General features: G+C 35.8%; 1 protein-coding gene, 1 long non-coding RNA gene and 1 pseudogene across 3 annotated transcripts; 1 reads left to right on the top strand and 2 right to left on the bottom strand.

Moving 5' to 3' along the window:
- Positions 1-930: 930 nt before the first annotated feature.
- LOC147506538 (protein ABCI7, chloroplastic-like) lies at positions 931-5249 on the bottom strand. Its single transcript, XM_086604268.1, is given in 5 exon segments — positions 931-1323; positions 1325-1382; positions 3238-3494; positions 4331-4497; positions 4500-5249. Coding segments are annotated over 5 exon segments (1437 nt in total). The 5' UTR covers positions 5194-5249; the 3' UTR covers positions 931-1062.
- Positions 5192-11088, top strand: LOC147506537 (protein NEN1-like; annotated as a pseudogene). Its single transcript, XR_015221145.1, has 8 exons — positions 5192-5265; positions 6287-6541; positions 6621-6779; positions 6874-6920; positions 7864-7916; positions 9005-9018; positions 9454-10150; positions 10844-11088. The product of XR_015221145.1 is annotated as a protein NEN1-like (transcript).
- Positions 11089-15462: 4374 nt separating this feature from the next.
- LOC147506536 (uncharacterized) lies at positions 15463-16543 on the bottom strand. Its single transcript, XR_015220828.1, has 3 exons — positions 16346-16543; positions 16165-16248; positions 15463-15597 (listed from the first exon to the last, which is right to left on the bottom strand). It is a non-coding gene; the product is annotated as an uncharacterized LOC147506536 (long non-coding RNA).
- Positions 16544-17770: the final 1227 nt, after the last annotated feature.

The raw sequence follows: 17770 nt of genomic DNA, 5'->3' as shown, positions 1-17770 counted from the left end.
GGATTTCCATGGCGATGATAAGTAGAATTTTTTATGGTATTCTCTCTCCTCTTTCTTCATTTTTTTTTCGTTTCAAAACTACTCATCATCTCCTTATTATGTCGATAATGACTCCCTTCATTTATTAGAGAATTTGGTTAGAGATCGTTGTAAAACAGGAACACATACTTGAGCTTAACGAGGCATTGGGTTTCTTTAATGAGTTGATTCGGTATCGATCCTTGCCTGCTTCCATTCACCCTTTCAATCAATTGCTAGGAGCCCTTGTCAAGACCAAACATTATTCTACTGTGTTATCCATGTACAATGCAATGGTTTCTACTGGAGTCCAACCAAGTATTGTAACACTTAACACACTGATAATTTGCTACTCTTATATAGGTCGGGTGGATTTTGGGTTTTCTGTTTTGGGGACTATTCTTTATTCTTAAATGTGGGTTTGAACCAAATGTCGTTACTTTCACTACTCTGCACAAGGGTTTGTTTATGGAGGGAAAATCAACACCAGCTTTGGAATTGTTCGACAAAATAGCCCGAGACGAAGTCACTTATAGGATTGTCATCAATTGGTTATGCAAATCATTAAATTCAGATACTGCCGTGGACACTAGGGTGTATTGGTGATGGGGGCGAGATGGAGAAATTACTGGTGGTGGTGGTGAGTGAACTGGAGGTGGGAGAGAATATACTGGTGGTGATGGTGAGTGGACTTAAAGTGGAGGTAAATATACTGGGGGTGGTGGGTGGCGGTGAGTGGACTAAAGGTGGAGGTGAGTGAACTAGAGGCGGAGAATTAAAGGAAAATTGCAAAATGGGGAAAATTTGAACGGAGTGTTAAAAATTACAAATTGGAATGTTAAAAATGAGGAGTTTTTACAAATTTGACTTAGGGGAATATACAAAATACCAACGTCTGTTATACAGAAAATTGATGGAGTGTACGGTAATCACTAATGATTTCGAAAATGGGGGGTTTTCACAAAAGAGGGTACAAACTTTGGGGGGATTAAGTAAAAAAACCCGAAGCAATAAGTACAAAAAACGGATGTTTTTAAGTTTTAACTACAGGGTGGTGGTTTCTAGTAATTCTTTAACATGCCGCTCTGTGTTTTCGCGGAGTGATTTGTCAGGCAACCGAGCTATCACTTCTGCTCCGAAGGAGAAAATGAGAGCCTTCTTGCATGTCTCTGCGTTGATGCCTCTTGCTAGGAAGTAAAAGAGCTGGTCCTTTAACTCCTTTCCCAGGTCACTGATTGCAGCTCCATGGGAGCACTTTACATCATCAGCTATGATTTGGAGATTGGGCTTCAAGTTTACAGTTCTTGCGTGGTTCAAGGAGGAGAGTTCTTGTCATCTGGCCTGCATTGGTCTGTTGTGCAAATCTGTCAAAAAAGGACAATGTTACCAACCGGTTATTATGCAGTAAACTGTAAGTAAGATCATCTGATGGAAATGACTGAATCCCAAGATATTGAACTTAAGTTATTTAAGTAGAATGAGGAACTATCTTTTACGTGTAGTTTATAGCCAGCCGAAGTGAGAAGTGACTACGAAGTGATTGGCTAGTGCCTACACGAGTCGAGCCAGCTCAAGTATTTTCACCTCTGAAAATCTAAAGGTTTTTGAGGCGGCAATAAGTCAACAATAAAGTGTGGCATGCAAACACACACTTCATTGTAATCTAGTTGTAAAATTGTAGATTCCACACCCATGGTGTAACATTGATCTTACCAAATCGGAACTCTCTTTCTTCCTAGTATTATCATATTAACCTGTACTCAATTTTATGGGTATTTTTTTCACAAATTGCCTTCTACAGTTTTGCTGGTCCCTACGAAACATTTCTGATGCATCTAATTCTAACCATAGTACAAGAGGATCCATTAAATAGTTGGCTTAGTCTAGGTAAATTATTGTCCCAGACAACACCTAAGACTGGTTAAACAGCTTGCCTGGCGTTCAAAACAAAATCTATGCAGGTAAGAGTGACTCACGGATCCGTCTGAGATGTCCTTTGCACCTACCTCTCTCTCTGTTATTTCTTATTATTCTAACAGTCACATAAGTGGATTTGAAATTTGAGTGGCTCCTCCCCACCCCACCCCTGCCACCCCCAAAAAATTTAATAACAATAAAAAATGAGTGGCTGTTCCAATATGAGAACATTAACATCTGTTTTTCTCGTATATTCATCAGCACTAAGTATCAAAATCCAATTATAGTCATTGTGTTCATGCACAACCCAGGTTTGATTAGAAAGGAACAAAAGAATGACTCCTAACTTACCCTTTTTGCCTCCATTAATCATCTTTCACTTATATTGGCCACAGAAAAATTAGGCTATATACTCCAAACCTAATGGAATTTGGTTCCATACACTCTCACATAATTCAACCCTATGCACCAAAAATATTGACTTGCACCAAGGAAACACTGGGTCCAATTATATAGTTGCTTAAGCTAAAAAATTTCTTTTTTCAGCGGCTAAATGGAGACTAGACTGCTAGAGCAAACACAAACAAATATCTATTAGCATGCCCTCATTGGGAGTATAACCATATAAGATGTAATAAGCATTAGGAGGGTAGATCAATCGGTAGAGTTCACTAGGTGTTATGTTAGAAATATTTTTTGGTTTTTTTTTTTGATAAGTAAAACTTCAAATCTGGAATACTACGTCCATAAATAAAAAAGATGGCCTTAATCCGAAATAACTAAGACATAACGAACATACATAAGTGAAATTCTCCATCTGCCCACCTGTCAAGCACTAGTGGGTTGGTTCCAAGGTCTTGGGACCTCCTTCACATCGGGAGGGTGGCTTGAGATATATATATTCATAATAAGAAGATCAGGAAGGCCCGGCTAGGAAGCAAATCTAGGCATTAAGACTCTACTTCAATTAGTTTTAATTGCATATTGGTATCATTAAGATTATTCAGGGCGTGTATATCGATGAGCACAAGGTAATGGTAGACGTCACCAATTTCTTTTCAGACTGCCAAAACTATGAAAGCTAATAAGGATTTGTTATTCTCACTATTTTCTCATTTATAGTGACCAAAGAGATTAATTATTAAAACCATAAAGCATCTACAGACTTTTTACTACAACTGTATGTTAGGGTGAAAATGGTGATGGAAGCGACCAAAATTTAGTTTACAAAAGATTGGTATATGGAAGAATTGCGCTAGTACGTGATAAGTGAATATGAAAATATAAGTTTCTTAAAAGTACCTGTTGACTTTGATGTTACCATCAAAGACAGCTTGCCCTGATGAATGAGCCACAATGCACTTGTGAAGCTGTTGAGAAGTTCCTCTAGGATGGTCCAAAACTAATCTGCTATGAAGATCCTGTGTTTGTTCATGTAGACATAAATGAAATGACAACTCTGTTATGGTCTCTCCGCCCACTTGCTGAACATGAAGATTGTGTCTGCTCAATTTCCCACCGGTACTTATCTCTACAAGCTTGTAGGTACTAGAAGTTTCCTGTACAAAATATTCTTCTTAGAAACCGGACATGATTCGATACATATTCTTCACAGAAGAAGGTTTCACTGAGAAGGAATTTGCAAGCATTATCCACATAACAGCATAACTCATTATTTATCCACAATACATATCCCACAAACTTAACTTTTATAATGTTCAACAATTAGGAAAATGTTTCATGAGCATTATCCAATAGTATGCTATGCAAGGGTAATCTTTAGAGCAATTCTTAAAAATTCATTTCCAAGGAACTAAAACACAGACTAGCATTAACAAAAGTAATTAAAAATTGGGGCAAAAATAGGTCAGTCCCTAATCTCTGTTTTTTTAGGTTATTTTGGCGTAGTCTCCCAAAATCTCCACTAAACTAAAATAGTACACTCTCGAGTTTATTTAAATAATCAAACCCCGCCGACTACTTGCACCCTATAATTGACTAATGGAAAGTGTTAATTATACATAAAGAAAGTGCAAGTGAGATTCATATAAAGAACTTACCTATACCATACTTTCACATTCAAACCATGGCAAACAACAACATTTTAACAGTAGAGATTTTCAATGTAGGCTAGATAAATATCACACAATAGTCAATGTCTATCAAAAGAGAAACCGTCAACTACCTATAATTCAATCACCCATACAAGCACGTATAATTCAAAAAGGATATATGATCAATTTGGCAAACAAATAATCGAATCACCCATACAATATGACTATCCTAAAAAATTTGAATATAAAATAATTCTGGTACTTTACTGAGTATTGCTACCATAGCTCAATGAGAAAATAGACACCAAAAGTAAGCAATTTTTTCAGTATATCATTTATACCTGACGAACAACAGTCCACTTTGTATGAGCAGCATTGGGTCCCTGCCAAAGTGTATAAGAAGAATGCGTAACTTTCCCCTTCTCCAATAAACATCTCCAAAGCCAATTAGCCCAATAACACCCCTTCCCATCTCCACCAAAATGCTCCTCAATAATCCCAATCTCCCTCCCTCTTCCACAATAACCAACACTCTGGGATTAGACACGGGCAACACATTAGACCCAACATCCTCACTTTCCGACGAGTAAAACATCAAATGCAAAGGAATCTCAACTCTACACTCTTTAGGAACATACACAACACTAACATCAGGTGTACCAATTCCATTAAGTGACCAAAAAAGATCACCATCTTGAAACTCAGACACAAACTCAAACACCCTTTGTTTAATCACTTCACAATCTATCTCATTAACACTCCCAACAAAAACTCCACTCCCCAACTCATTAATTCTCTCAGAACCAGCAATGTAACCATCAATAATAACAAGTTTTGGAAAAATGGTGTGGGCTAAATCAGTTGGTAATTTAACAGAAGGTGTAGAAACAGGTTTTATTTGAGAAGTTTTAATGAATGAAGTATCTGTGAAACGAAAGGCTTCGTCTTTTTTACTAGGCCAAGACAATGAAAGAACAGAATTTGAAGACGTGTCTCTAAGTTTCTGAAGTGAAGAAGACGAGGGGAGTGGCGTTGTTGTTAATGAGTCTTCTAGTGTTTCAGCTATTCGAAGAACAAGTGGGTCAGAGAGAGGGAGAGAAGAAGTAGTAGTAGTGGCTTTAATGGGTTTGAAACGGGGTTTTGAGAAAGATGGTGTTGGAGAATTGGGGAGAAAGAGTTGTGTGAAGGTTGAACATGAAGCCATGGGTGATGGGAAAGTGAGTTACAAAAGAAATGAGGATACTACTGGTTTTTTACGAAGAAGAGTTGAGGATTTGTGGTGGGAGCGTTGACTTTGACTATTTTTATTGAGACCAAGTGTTCAACTCGGTCGGGTGAGCCCCATTGATCCAGTCGGGCTTGTTTTAGCTGGCCCATGTTGGACTCCAACTGTCCAACATGATATTGTTGTTCACTTGCACAAGAAGAAAGGGACTATAATATCGAAAAAGAAAAAGAAGAAGAAAGGGACTAGTACAAAGAGTGTTGTTCAGTTGTTCTTGCTGACCTACAAAGAAATCAATACAGGATACCAAGATCATTTTAAGAGAATTACCAAGGAATCAAGGATAAACCATCTGAAACAATTGTAAGACAAGAAAAAAGAAATTAAAAAATAAAAATGGATTAATGAACAGAGAATTTCAAGTACAGATTAAAGAGACATGGTAGCAAAATGCAAATGTAAAGAGCATCTCTAGGTGGTAGTATTACTCCAAATTTATTTCAAATTTGTTTTCCAAAACTCGGAATTTTGTGAAAATCCAACTCTAGATGGAAGAACAAATCGAATCAATCTGCCTCCCGCATTTATAGATGTAAATTTGGGATTTCGGATCTTGCGGGCGACACGGTAGTAATGTCATTACCATTGCAAAATGTCATGTGGTTTTTCTTTTACTTTTTTCAATTTAGCGACATTTGTGGAGGTTTTTTTTTCTTTTCAACTTGCATCATTTGAAATTTGCTAAATTTACCTAGAGTTGGGTCAGATTTTGAGGAAAATTTTGTCAAATTTCGGAGGCAGATTTGCCAGATGATACTACCACCACCTAAAATGCTCTAATTATGTAGACAAATTATTATAAGGAAATAAAAATATATATAGAAATTACATAAAGTTGAATACCAAAAAAAGCCAAGCCCAAGTAAGTGGATAACCTGGTGGCAAAGCAACTAAGACGGTGGGACCAACTTCTTTATATAAAGCCAATGGCGGGGATAAACAGTGGACCCACTCTTCAATCTATCTATTCTACCCATTTCGAAACTCTTGAATTCTAAAATGGAGTCTTCAGAAATAGCATTTTCGACACAGAAACAACAATCCCATGTAGAAAAGGACAAGGCTACTCACTTCTTGAGTTTGGTGCAATTCTAGTTTGCAGTCAAAGACTAACTGAACTATACAATTACACCACTTTAATCAAACCACCTCATCTCTCTTCTATCACAGAAGCTTCCGTTAATTGTAACGGTATTACTCGTGATGCTGTTGCTTCTGCACCAAGTTTCTTCTGAAATTGCTGATGATGTTTACAATATTCTTCATGGTTTGTTTTTTTGACGACTCTCCTTTTATTATCTACTTTAAATATTAGTTTGTAATCATTTGTGAATTGTTTTGTGTAGGACGAGTTTGGGCTGGTCACAATATTGTGACATTTGATTGTTTTTCGTATACGTGAAGCTTTTGCAAAGATTGGTCGGCCAGCTCCTGAACCAAAAGGGATCATTGATTCATTGGTGTTGTTGAGAGAAAGGTTTGGGAGACGAGCTGGAAACATGAAGGTTTGATACTTCATAGTTTCTTTATGTTAACATTCCTAGCAAGTAGTAATTATATGTGAGAAATTGATGTATTCCAAAACAAATTTCAACGCAGATGGCTACTCTTGCGAATTATTTTGGGCTTGGAGATCAAACACACAGGTAAATTATATATGCTATAAAATGGTTAAGTTAGTTATGGGGACCCCATTTTAATAGAGTAAGAGACCGTGTGGCACCTGTTTTAATTAGCGTGATTTCTGTTCACTATGGTGCCATCCTGCGACAAACCTGTTCGCTTTTTGAAACATCTAACAACATCAGATGTGGTATTAAAATTTTCTGTAAAGCAGAACACCAGATTTTCAAACTTGAACACCACTTTTGGCATAAGTAGGTAATCGGGTATAATATGACGCTTTGTGAATGGTGATAATGATGGTGTATGAAATTTGTTCTTGAGCTGTCTCTATGTAGCAATATGTTGCTTTCTTTTGTTGTGATATATTGACAAATATTTGACATTTGAATAAACTCACTTCACTTTATTAGAAACTTCAGCAACACTTACCTAGGAGGGTATTACTGTGAGACATGTCATATTATTGTTTAACAGATAACTGGGAAAGGGACCCCTGAGGTGTTTAGTGGCCGACAGGTCTAGGCTTGGGTTCGGTTCCCAAAGGAGGCAGGGTCTTGTCTTCAAAACCCCACCTGTACCTGGGAAGGTGGTCTAAATTTATTTAGAGGTTATGGAATTAAAACTAATAAAAGTTGTGGTAGTAAAAAAGCTACTTTAGGAAATAAATAAGCTCATTCATATATTGCCAAACTCTTAAGTGTACAACCAGTTTGAGTGTGTTGTTGTTCATGTACTCTGACAAATTTTGTCGTAAAAATGGATCGGAAGAAGGGTGAATTTGTGCTTAATGAATCCAGAATCAATCACTTGTAGGGCATAGAAAAATTGAACTGATACTGGCTGTCCAAATTGAGGTAACCTCTGCAAACTCCGCCAGAGCTGTACTGTATTTCATGGTTCTTGGCTTCTTGATAGTAAAATTATTGGTTGAGAATATAACAAGTTACTACAAATGCTTTTCAGGAGCTTGGATGATGTTCGGATGAATCTTGAAGTTCTGAAGTATTGTGCAAAGGGTGTTGTTTTTTGGTATTCTCCTAACCTAGCAAACAATAAGGTTTTCTGTACTATAGTCATTTTCTTTACTAACAGTACCTTTTTTCAGAAATAATGATAATTGTATTATAAATGAAGTAAACAAATAGTTGCTTACCTTTTTATGAGTCAACCTATAGGTGCTTACAACAAAAATACCTGAAGGCACTTCCTATAAAACTTATTGAGTCTACTTAAATACTGTTTATATCAAGAGGTCACTGCACCTGGTCCCAGGAGGTGCTTAAGAATATACTATAACATTGGGAGTGTCCGCCTTTGGATACCGAGGAAATACAATTTGAATTCCTCACATATAAGTTCTTTAATAGCAACTTCATTTGTGTCTGATAATGCCTTTCGCGGTTTCAACATTCTTTGCTAAACATGTTTCACTTCCATCTTATTATGCACGAGTTTTTACTTTTACAACTCAGTTGCACCACCCATTTATAGAGCCAAGGGGTTCGCCTTGAGACAAAATTGGGTGTTAGTGGTCTGTGTAACTCTTACATTTCCACCCCAGAGGAGGGTGGGGGTTTGGTAGATTACAACCGGGGGGGGGACATCAACCCTACCCCTACTCAAAACTTACCTTCGAAACAAAAATAACAACTACACTTATCTAGTGGCTAGATGCGTAGGTTCCCTAATCCACAATTTTCCAGCAATAACAAAGATCTGATGTTCTTAGGTTCATACTAGCTAATTTTGCTAGAGCATCAGCAACTACATTTCTTTCTTTGTAAACATGTATAACAGTAACCTCTGAATTAGACATAAAGTCTCTAACAAAAGCCACAATGTTACAAAAAGTACCATGGCACCTGTGCTTGACCACCAATCCAATCTGCCAAAAGCTTGGATTCAACTTCAACCTGTATCTTCTTAAACCTCCGAGTGATGCAAATCATGATACTGCCAACCAATGCCAGACACTCCTCCGAATTATTACTCACTACACTAAAGAGTTTATAGAAAGTTAACATAAAACACCCATTCTCATCTGTAATAACACCACCACCACCTCCAGGGCGGGATTATTAAGAGAATGTCCGCTAATATTAAGTTTTATACAATATGGTAAAGGTTTATCCCACTTCACCAATAGGTTTATAAAACCTGGTAGAGGTTTATACATTTGCCTATTTGTAGGTAAAAGGCTGAGTTTCAAATTAGGGGATCAATTAGGTATCACACAATCGAAATGTTCTTAAACTTATTGCCAAATCTCAGCTCAACCTCCAGCAATCACAGGCAAGTCAAAGTTCCTGAATGGAATCTCTAGAAGCCGACCTTTAGGACAATAGGATTTGATAGACCATTACTGTAGTTGTGGGCTTAGATTTGGACTGTGTTCTAACTATTGCAACATAGCCTCATGTTTCAAGGATAGAAATATCATTTTTTGGGTAAATTCGGATGAAGTTTACTGGAATCAAATTTTAATATGGATATTGTGAAAGTGTTTGTAATTAGTCCGTTTCTTTGGTAACTTCGTTTGGAAAAACTTGCTAGGAATCAAGCCTACCAGACATACTTACGACAAACAGCTGGGTTTCTCCAAATGCCACGACAAGAAGTCCAAGCAATAGATTAGCTTCTCAAGGGGAAAGAAACTTGAACTCGTCTTCATCGCTTGTTATGCTTGGAGATGATCAGGAAATATCGCCTCCAAATGGCAGAATTGCTGATAAAGTTCCGATTCCAGTCAATTGCAATACATTGAAACCAGACCCTTTCAACATGGGCCCGCTGATTGATCAAATCAAAGTAGAAGCAGTTCAATCAGATGCAAGTATGGAAGAAGTACCTCCACAGGATTCTCCGGAGATATTTTCCAGCCAGTTACATGTGAGGGTTGCAGTGGCTATGCTGGGTTTTGGACCCTGATGAAGTTTCTGTGCCTTCTGTCAGTTAGTCCCTTTGTTTCTTCTTATCGTATTATTTAATACAATTGTTGCACAAAGATGTCCTTTTGCAACTTCATTGTGCAAAGCTGAGAGTGCTTTGGAGTAAGCACAAAAATTTATTGACAATGCTGGTCGGCCGGCGTTTAAATATTGTTGTGGACTGCTTCTGGCCTTGCTCGAGTACTAAATGTTTGTGACCATCTCGCACAAAGGTTGACAGTGGACTCTGGTAGCAGCTCTATATGGAGGCCTGTTGTGATAAGAAAGAATGATTTCTTGAACTCTTCCACCGTTCGGATACAGTAAGTTCTCTTTAACACAACCAAGTTGTTGATGTTTATACTATACCGCTTATTGTAATTCCGAGGAATCGGTGCTGGGAAAGTGTGAATAGTGTTAATGCAGGATTTCACTAAATTTTATCCTACATTCCACAATGTCCATCTCGATCCATACTCAGATGTCTACTTAGAGCTATTTCCTTAGATCTATGGTTGTAGTTTTGTCTTAAAATTGTCTATATTTTTAAACCATTTCGGATGTAGTTCGTTAAGCTTGTCAACTTATTGAATGAATAAAAAATGCAAGATTTGTATAATATCAGGCTAAGCACTTCGAATTACACATTTATGATACCTACACTTACTGATTAGTTTTGTTAGGTATACGTATATATGTTTTCAGGACTAAAAGTATCACGTTGAAAATATGACTTTAATTGGTATTATGTGTTAGAAAAGGGATTATAAAGATAGATAGTTTTAAACTGGAAATATCCCTTTACATCGTCATTCTTCAGCTTAGAAATTTTGTTTTAAGAGAGCAGTTTGTGATGAACTGATTTGTTGTTTTATATTTGGAGATTGAATATGAACATAAGGTGGTGGTTAATGTCAATGCACTAGTAGTACTCTACTACTAGCTTGAAGTTTGCTTCTCTGAATTCATAGCATTTGTTTGATTTTGTTATTTATTTATTTTTCTCTCGCATGCAGCTTGCCAACCTTACCAAATTGGTCATAATGGGAGGACAGTTCTGTTTATGCTACAGAGATGTACCAGAGAGACACCTCAGGCACCAGTAGGAGGCTTGTTTTTAACAAATTCGATGCTACCCAACCTCGATTCCCTATTATTTCCAGGTGCTTTGATAGACACCTTCGTTTCCCCTAGATGTATATGATTATCAGCAGTCTGCAGGCATCAGATTAGTAGCGAAAAACTGATAATCCATTCTTAGCGTCTTTTTCTTTTTTGTGTGAAAGTATTGTACCATTCTGTTGATTATTCGTGCAAAATATTCCTTGAAAGCTTGACCTATGTTAGTGAATTTGATGATACAGACACTTTTTCACCTGATACTGAAAATTTTATTTAAGTCTTGCAAAGATTTATATTATATGTGAGGGGAGCGATACATTGTTGATGGAACAGGGTATAGCCGAATACTAGTTCGAAAGATAACAGTAGCTTTGTTTTCGGACCACGTCAGCTTTCAACATGATTGGGCTTTTCAATGATGAATATGGTTGGGTTATGGGCTCCAATTTAACGTTGTGGACTTGTAGCCATTTTGATTTTACTGCTACCGGTGACGTGGTATATAGGTGGCACAAGCTTATTGGATTGATATCAAATCAAAATGAACGTTTATAAACAGAAATAATTGAATGAGATCTAGGGCTGGCAATGGGTCGGGTAAAAATTGATGCCCGATCCAGTCCGAACCAATAAAAACGGGTCTGGTACAGGGGTCTGGTATAGGTAGTTAGCGTGTTTGACAGGTTCTAGTCTTGAAAATCATAACGCTCTTTTATTGGATTGGTTATGGATTAAGTATGTATTGAACCGATTTAGTTGAAATTTTGACCGCATTATTTTTTAGCATTCAATGTAGGGGTGGGCAATGGGCGGGCTGGTCTTGCCCTAAACATTTAAAAGCCCTTCGATATTAAGCTTGCCTTAAATGCAGCCCCCTAAAGTCGCGATATATGGTCGGTCCGCCTCGCCCTAAAGCCAAGATAGAAATAGCCTGGCCGGGTCACAAGTCTAAATCTCAAGCCCTAACCCTACCCTAAGCCCTCTTTAAAGATTTTAGGGCCGGATTTTAGGGTCAGGTTTTAGGGCCGGGCCTATATATTTTTTTCTTTTTACAAATGCCATTTTTCAGACAAAAGTTGTTTTTTTTATTTATTCTAAATGTCCTCATTCGTATTTCAACTTTAATGGTGTGAAAACCTTTAATTCTAGACTCGACTTGGATGTGAATAAAAATATAATTTATAAAGAGAAAGTGAAAATAAATCGAAATAATAAGTTATAACTTTGATTTGATGATCAAATTAATGTCTTATTTTTTTATTAAACATCATTGGTCTTCATGGCTACAGGTCATAGTTTTGACAAGTTTTTGTTATATAAGCATTTTTATTGGAAGTTTTGGGTGTAAGGATAAATTACAAAGGACAATGTTATTTTAATTTAAAATGTTTAACAAAAGAGTTAAAGAATTACAGATGCGAGATTTATAAATAAAATGCTAAACTATAACTAGGGGCTTGGGTAGGGGTGGAATTAGGGTTAGGCCTATGTTTAAAACCTTAGCCCTAGCCTCTATATAAGGCCTTTTAGGTCGGGTTGGTCCTACCCTAAACTCGCCATGAGGGCTTTAGTTGGAGGGCTTTATAAGGCTTAGTATCGGTCGAGAAATCGATCGGGGCGGGTTAAGAGTCGTTAGGGCCAAATTCCCACCTCCTGATTCGTCATAAAATATAATAAATAATAATTGATAAAGTTCAAAGTTATAAGCTCTTTAACGATTTTTTTATTAAGTAATAAAATTCTATTATTTAATCAATGAGTTATGTTTTTGGATTTTGTATCTTGTTTTATATTTAAAAAAAAAAAAAAAAAAAAAATATATACTTATAAACGGAAATTAAGATTCAATTACAAAATAGCCTGGTCCAAATTAGAGGTTATTGGTTCCGAATAAATTAGATCCTAATCAATAATAAGTTTCTGGTTCGCTTTTGGTTCTCTAACTCAAATATCGACCAGTTTGGTCTAATTTTGGATCTGCCATTGTTAAAAAAAACAATGTTCTAAAAGACGTTAGGTGGTAGTCGGTGGTGGGTGAGCACCAAGTCTTATAAGTAAACACAAGGGTTTATTATTATTATTATTAATAATAAATAGTATATTATAATATATAATCATACACACACCATACTATAAAAGTTAATAAATAAAATATTTACCATAATTCAAAAAAATAAATATAAACAAAAAGTACTTATTACAAAATAACGTAATAGTTGAAAAATGTGGCAAGTGATTTGCTTTGAGTTGAATAGAAAGACTAAAAAGGGACTTCATATACAAATACATTCTCTATCTTAGTGGCATGCATAGAATTTACATCGACAAACTCATTTAAATCTTAAGTCTTCACTAAAGTCCACTTGAATAAATAATATATGTATATTGATAGTTAATGATTCATTGCTTATAATATATGTATACTTTGTTTGAAGGGTTTATGTTATTCTAATTTTTTTTGAAAGGTTTTTATTCTATTTTTGGGTTATTATTGTCTTAAATAACATTTCTTATCATCCTCACCTATATAAACTATCAAAATATAACGCAACAATCAAGGAATAGAACACTCAAAACATATCATATGTTTAAGCGATAACCAAATTATATTCATTGCGCACAATTATCATCTTGTTGTTGAGTTGCACATAACCTATGTCATATCTAACTATGAGTCAATAAGCGAATATTGAGATAGATAGAAATTTTATATCCAAAACATCAATGAGTAAATACTGAAATTTAACCTATAATAGCAAAGCTCAAGCCATTGCTTGAGGTCTCACTGAGAAGCTATCAACATTGCAAGCAAAGCATCAGGCCATTGCTTCGTGTCACTGAACCCATCACGCACATTTGCGAAAGCAAAGCATCGGGCCATTGCTTGAGTCTTGATATGAGTAGGATAATCGATTGAACATACTTGAGTCATATACAACATTATAAATGGCATAGGACTTAATTGATTTATGCATCCACCGTTTCCAATCGGCGAAACACATATAAACCATATACTGGGTTCAATCTATGCATGATTGCCTAGAAATACTACACTTCTTTAATGATTATGAAATATTTTGCAGTGGTAAAACTTAAAAATACTGCGTAACTTTCCATCTCAAGGAGAAACAGAGAAGTTTTTTAAATTACTTAGTAAATAAGCCTGTCCCAACTCCCAAAGCACATATACGTCAGAGTAAATGCTTGAACAACGTTTTTAAATGATACACTCCAACAGCTCAATGAACTGCTATAATTATGTAACATTTTGATAAAAACTCTTACATTGGACAGTACGTGTATAAACTTCTATTGGGATCCTCAAAAATTCTTGACATTGGTGAACATTTCTAATTCTCGAAGATTTTATACTAAAACATTCATTTAGTAGACCAAGCAGGGTACCTTTGTACAATTAAACAAATCCTAAATAATATGTAGTTATAACTCCTAATCGGCGTAGAACCCACTCCGATCCACTACCATGTCCAATGAAGAATTACAATTGGATGTACAGCCACATCTACTTCTACACATTCATGGTAATGTGAGAGAATCTTGCAGACAACACAAATTACAATATCTTGACATAAACAGATAAACTAAGGTGAAATATTTTCCTGGGCACCCTTAATCATAAGATTAATATAGAGTTTCCTTCTAGACCAAGATTAGAGTATGATAGCCAAATATCAATTGTGTACACGGTTCACATGCATGAAATAAATACACGGTTTAATAGAAATAAATACACGGTTAGTTTACATAATAAATTACATGCTTCCTTCATAACTACATTGACTGAGGTTACTCCTACCAATCGAGAAATCAGTAACTGTTGAAGCTTTGTCGATTCACTAATAACAAAACCTTAACACAAATGGACGCAATCAGTAACAAAAATAAAGGGAGATAGTGGTCCTATAGAGACTAAAATTCTGTGTTCAAACTCATGATGAATGCCTTGTAATGATAAGGAGGTAAGGACCCATTGTAGTTAAACCCATGCTGCATTTAAGAAATTGAAACATGTAGCAAGTTTAGAATCGTATAGGTTCAATCTTTCAGAAACCTTTAAGATCCATTCTTAAAAAAAACAAAAACCACAAAGAATAAGAATCTGAAAAAAAATAAAAGCCGGGGTTGAAGATTCAGGGGAAAAAGCGATTTGTTATACAATTTGATCAACTAAATAGAAAATAACGATTTTAGCAGTACAACGACACTAATGAGAACAAACCCATCTAACAATCAGAAGGAAACAACCCTTTCCATAGCGTGACAATAAAATGTGTCATCTTTAATCTTCATTAGCATCTACCTCTTTGACATCATACTAAGAATCATCCGTAGTGTCCTCAGATAATTCACTTTCACTCAATACATACTTTCTCGCTCGACAGTTGGCCCTTTGTGGTTTCAGTACATCAGTTATTAGCTTTGGCTTTAAACGGGTTTGACCTCTATTCCTTCTAGTTGCTGCAAAGCTTAGTTGTTTTAGCAGTTCTGTGAGGGTTTCTTATCTCCTATTCTCCTTTTGGGCCCGGCTACAAATTCTTTGTCTTCATCAGCTTTCTCTACCATTGTCTCTTTTGGGATGTATCACCGTATGGAAATGCATTGCAGAAGTATATGTTCCTCTTGCAACCTCGCAAGGAAAGAATAAAATTGTGAATTACGTACACTCAAGTCCTAGTCGCCTCAGTTAGTATTTCAACCGTTTCTTTTTATGTGGGTGAGATCGATCTCATGTCTTGAGTTGCTCACTTCAATAAAGTTCGACAATCGAAAGTAAAACAAACAAAAGAAGTAGAATTGTAGTCTAGAACTTCGACTTTATATGCTTTACCTGTTCATGTTATAAAATTATTCTAATAGTGAAATCTCTTGGTGCTCTAAGGTCGGACAAACCACTGAAAAGCATCTTCTTCATAACCATGGTTTATACAACTTGAAATCATAGCTATCATAACTTATTTGCTTAAATCACAACAATAAATCTGGTTACATGTAATAAGTTTAAAGAAGTTCCTGTTTCCTTTAGAATTACTACATGTTAAATAAGAAAGTGATGCGAATAAATGATTCTTTTTTGCTAGAAAGAAATGTTAAGGTGAAAAAATTGTTTTGCACAAAACACTTAACATTCCTTATAATTAGTCATGTTGTTATTCATAGTGCCCTTAGATAATATTGCCAAGATTGAAATAAGTACCTCTAAGAACCAACTACTTGACTTGTACATGTATTAAGCATTCATCTCTAAATTGTTCCACAAAGATCGTTATTGAAAACATCTCTACAACATTAAAATAGAATGATAATAAGTAACAACATGCAGTCTTAAGTTCCTTCACCCATTTATATGTGATAAAAAGATTAAATATTTGACATACTCGTAAGTTCCTTCACCAATTTGCTCTAATTCCTCGAAATAATCAACACTGCAAGATCCCCAAGCCAAGTGATTCATCGAGATTGAGCTTCTCCGGAGCGGCAGCAACCACGATTCATCGAGATAATAGGACTAATCACAATTCATCGAGATTTCTTATGCACTATGTAACATCCAAATGATGTATTTGCTTGTTGTAGTTCATTGTAAAAACACATGAACCAACTTAGAACAGTGTTTGAACCCCCAAAAGAAAAACTCATAACAGTGAGGTGTAGGTGCCAATAATAATATGAAATAGTTGCATAAGATATTAATGGTACTCATAAGAAATTAAAAATTGCATATTAATTATAAGAGTACAACTAATAATACTTCCATAGTTTCTTGTTTGTTGTCTAGGAAATAATCCATGTTTCTGGTCTTCCATTCATCTTTCTTTCCAAAAGACTCCACCTTTAAGTGATGGGTGCGGCGGAAACCATTCATATTACCGTTTTTTCCTTGATCAACACATTAGTGTTTCGAGGTATTGCGTTTCACACCAATGAAAAACTACTAATGAAACTTGTTCAATACTACTTATTTTGGTTTGTATGGATATGCAAGAGTTGTAGAGTGGAATGGAATTGCAAATATAGTCTTGGTTACAGTATAAGTTACTTCTTTAGGTGTGACCTATCAAGAATCGTCATGTATATAGTATTAACAACAATATAAAAAGTGTTTTGACTCAATGTTACATTTGTATATCATATTATTCCATGCACACATTACCTGAGGAGAAGTGGGATTAGATAGTAGGTACTACATGGAGACACATTTTGCAGGTTTTTCCTCTACGTCAATTTATAGTCTTATTGGACATTATCTATTCTATAATAATAATAAAAAAAAAAGGTATGTGATTATAACCTGTAATGACTCTGCCGAAATGATTTCCATAATGCAATCTTTCCATGATGCACTCCAACTTCATTTTGAATACTCGACACACAACATCAGGAACATCATTAGGCAATAGTCCAAGGTCTTTTTGTAGATAACTAAGAATTTCATTCCAATTTAGATTGCAAGTCACAGTAATAAAAAGATCAGGTGGTCCTGCCCATCTACATATGGCAATAGCATCTTGGTAGGTTTGTATCATGTATCTAGGGCCTCCTGTAAATGTTGATGGAAGGATCAAACGTTTACCAATTGATGCTGCTGTAGTATCACCTGTGTTTATTTTAAAACGGGTTATTGATAGATTAAAACAAATCATAAGCTAATGGAAATAAAATTTAAAAATTAAATAATATTACTTATATACCTGCGACCACTGCATCCATCACATTGCTGTATAAATCAGCCCTAATTTCTTCTTGGTGTGTCCGATACCAACACATTCTTTGATCTTCTATACATGTATAACCATCAACAA

Source organism: Coptis chinensis, chromosome 4 (assembly GCF_015680905.1).
Source record: "Coptis chinensis isolate HL-2020 chromosome 4, ASM1568090v1, whole genome shotgun sequence".
NCBI lineage: Eukaryota > Viridiplantae > Streptophyta > Magnoliopsida > Ranunculales > Ranunculaceae > Coptis > Coptis chinensis.
The sequence above is the reverse complement of the archived record's forward strand: the minus strand, read 5'-3'. Positions and strand labels throughout refer to the sequence as shown.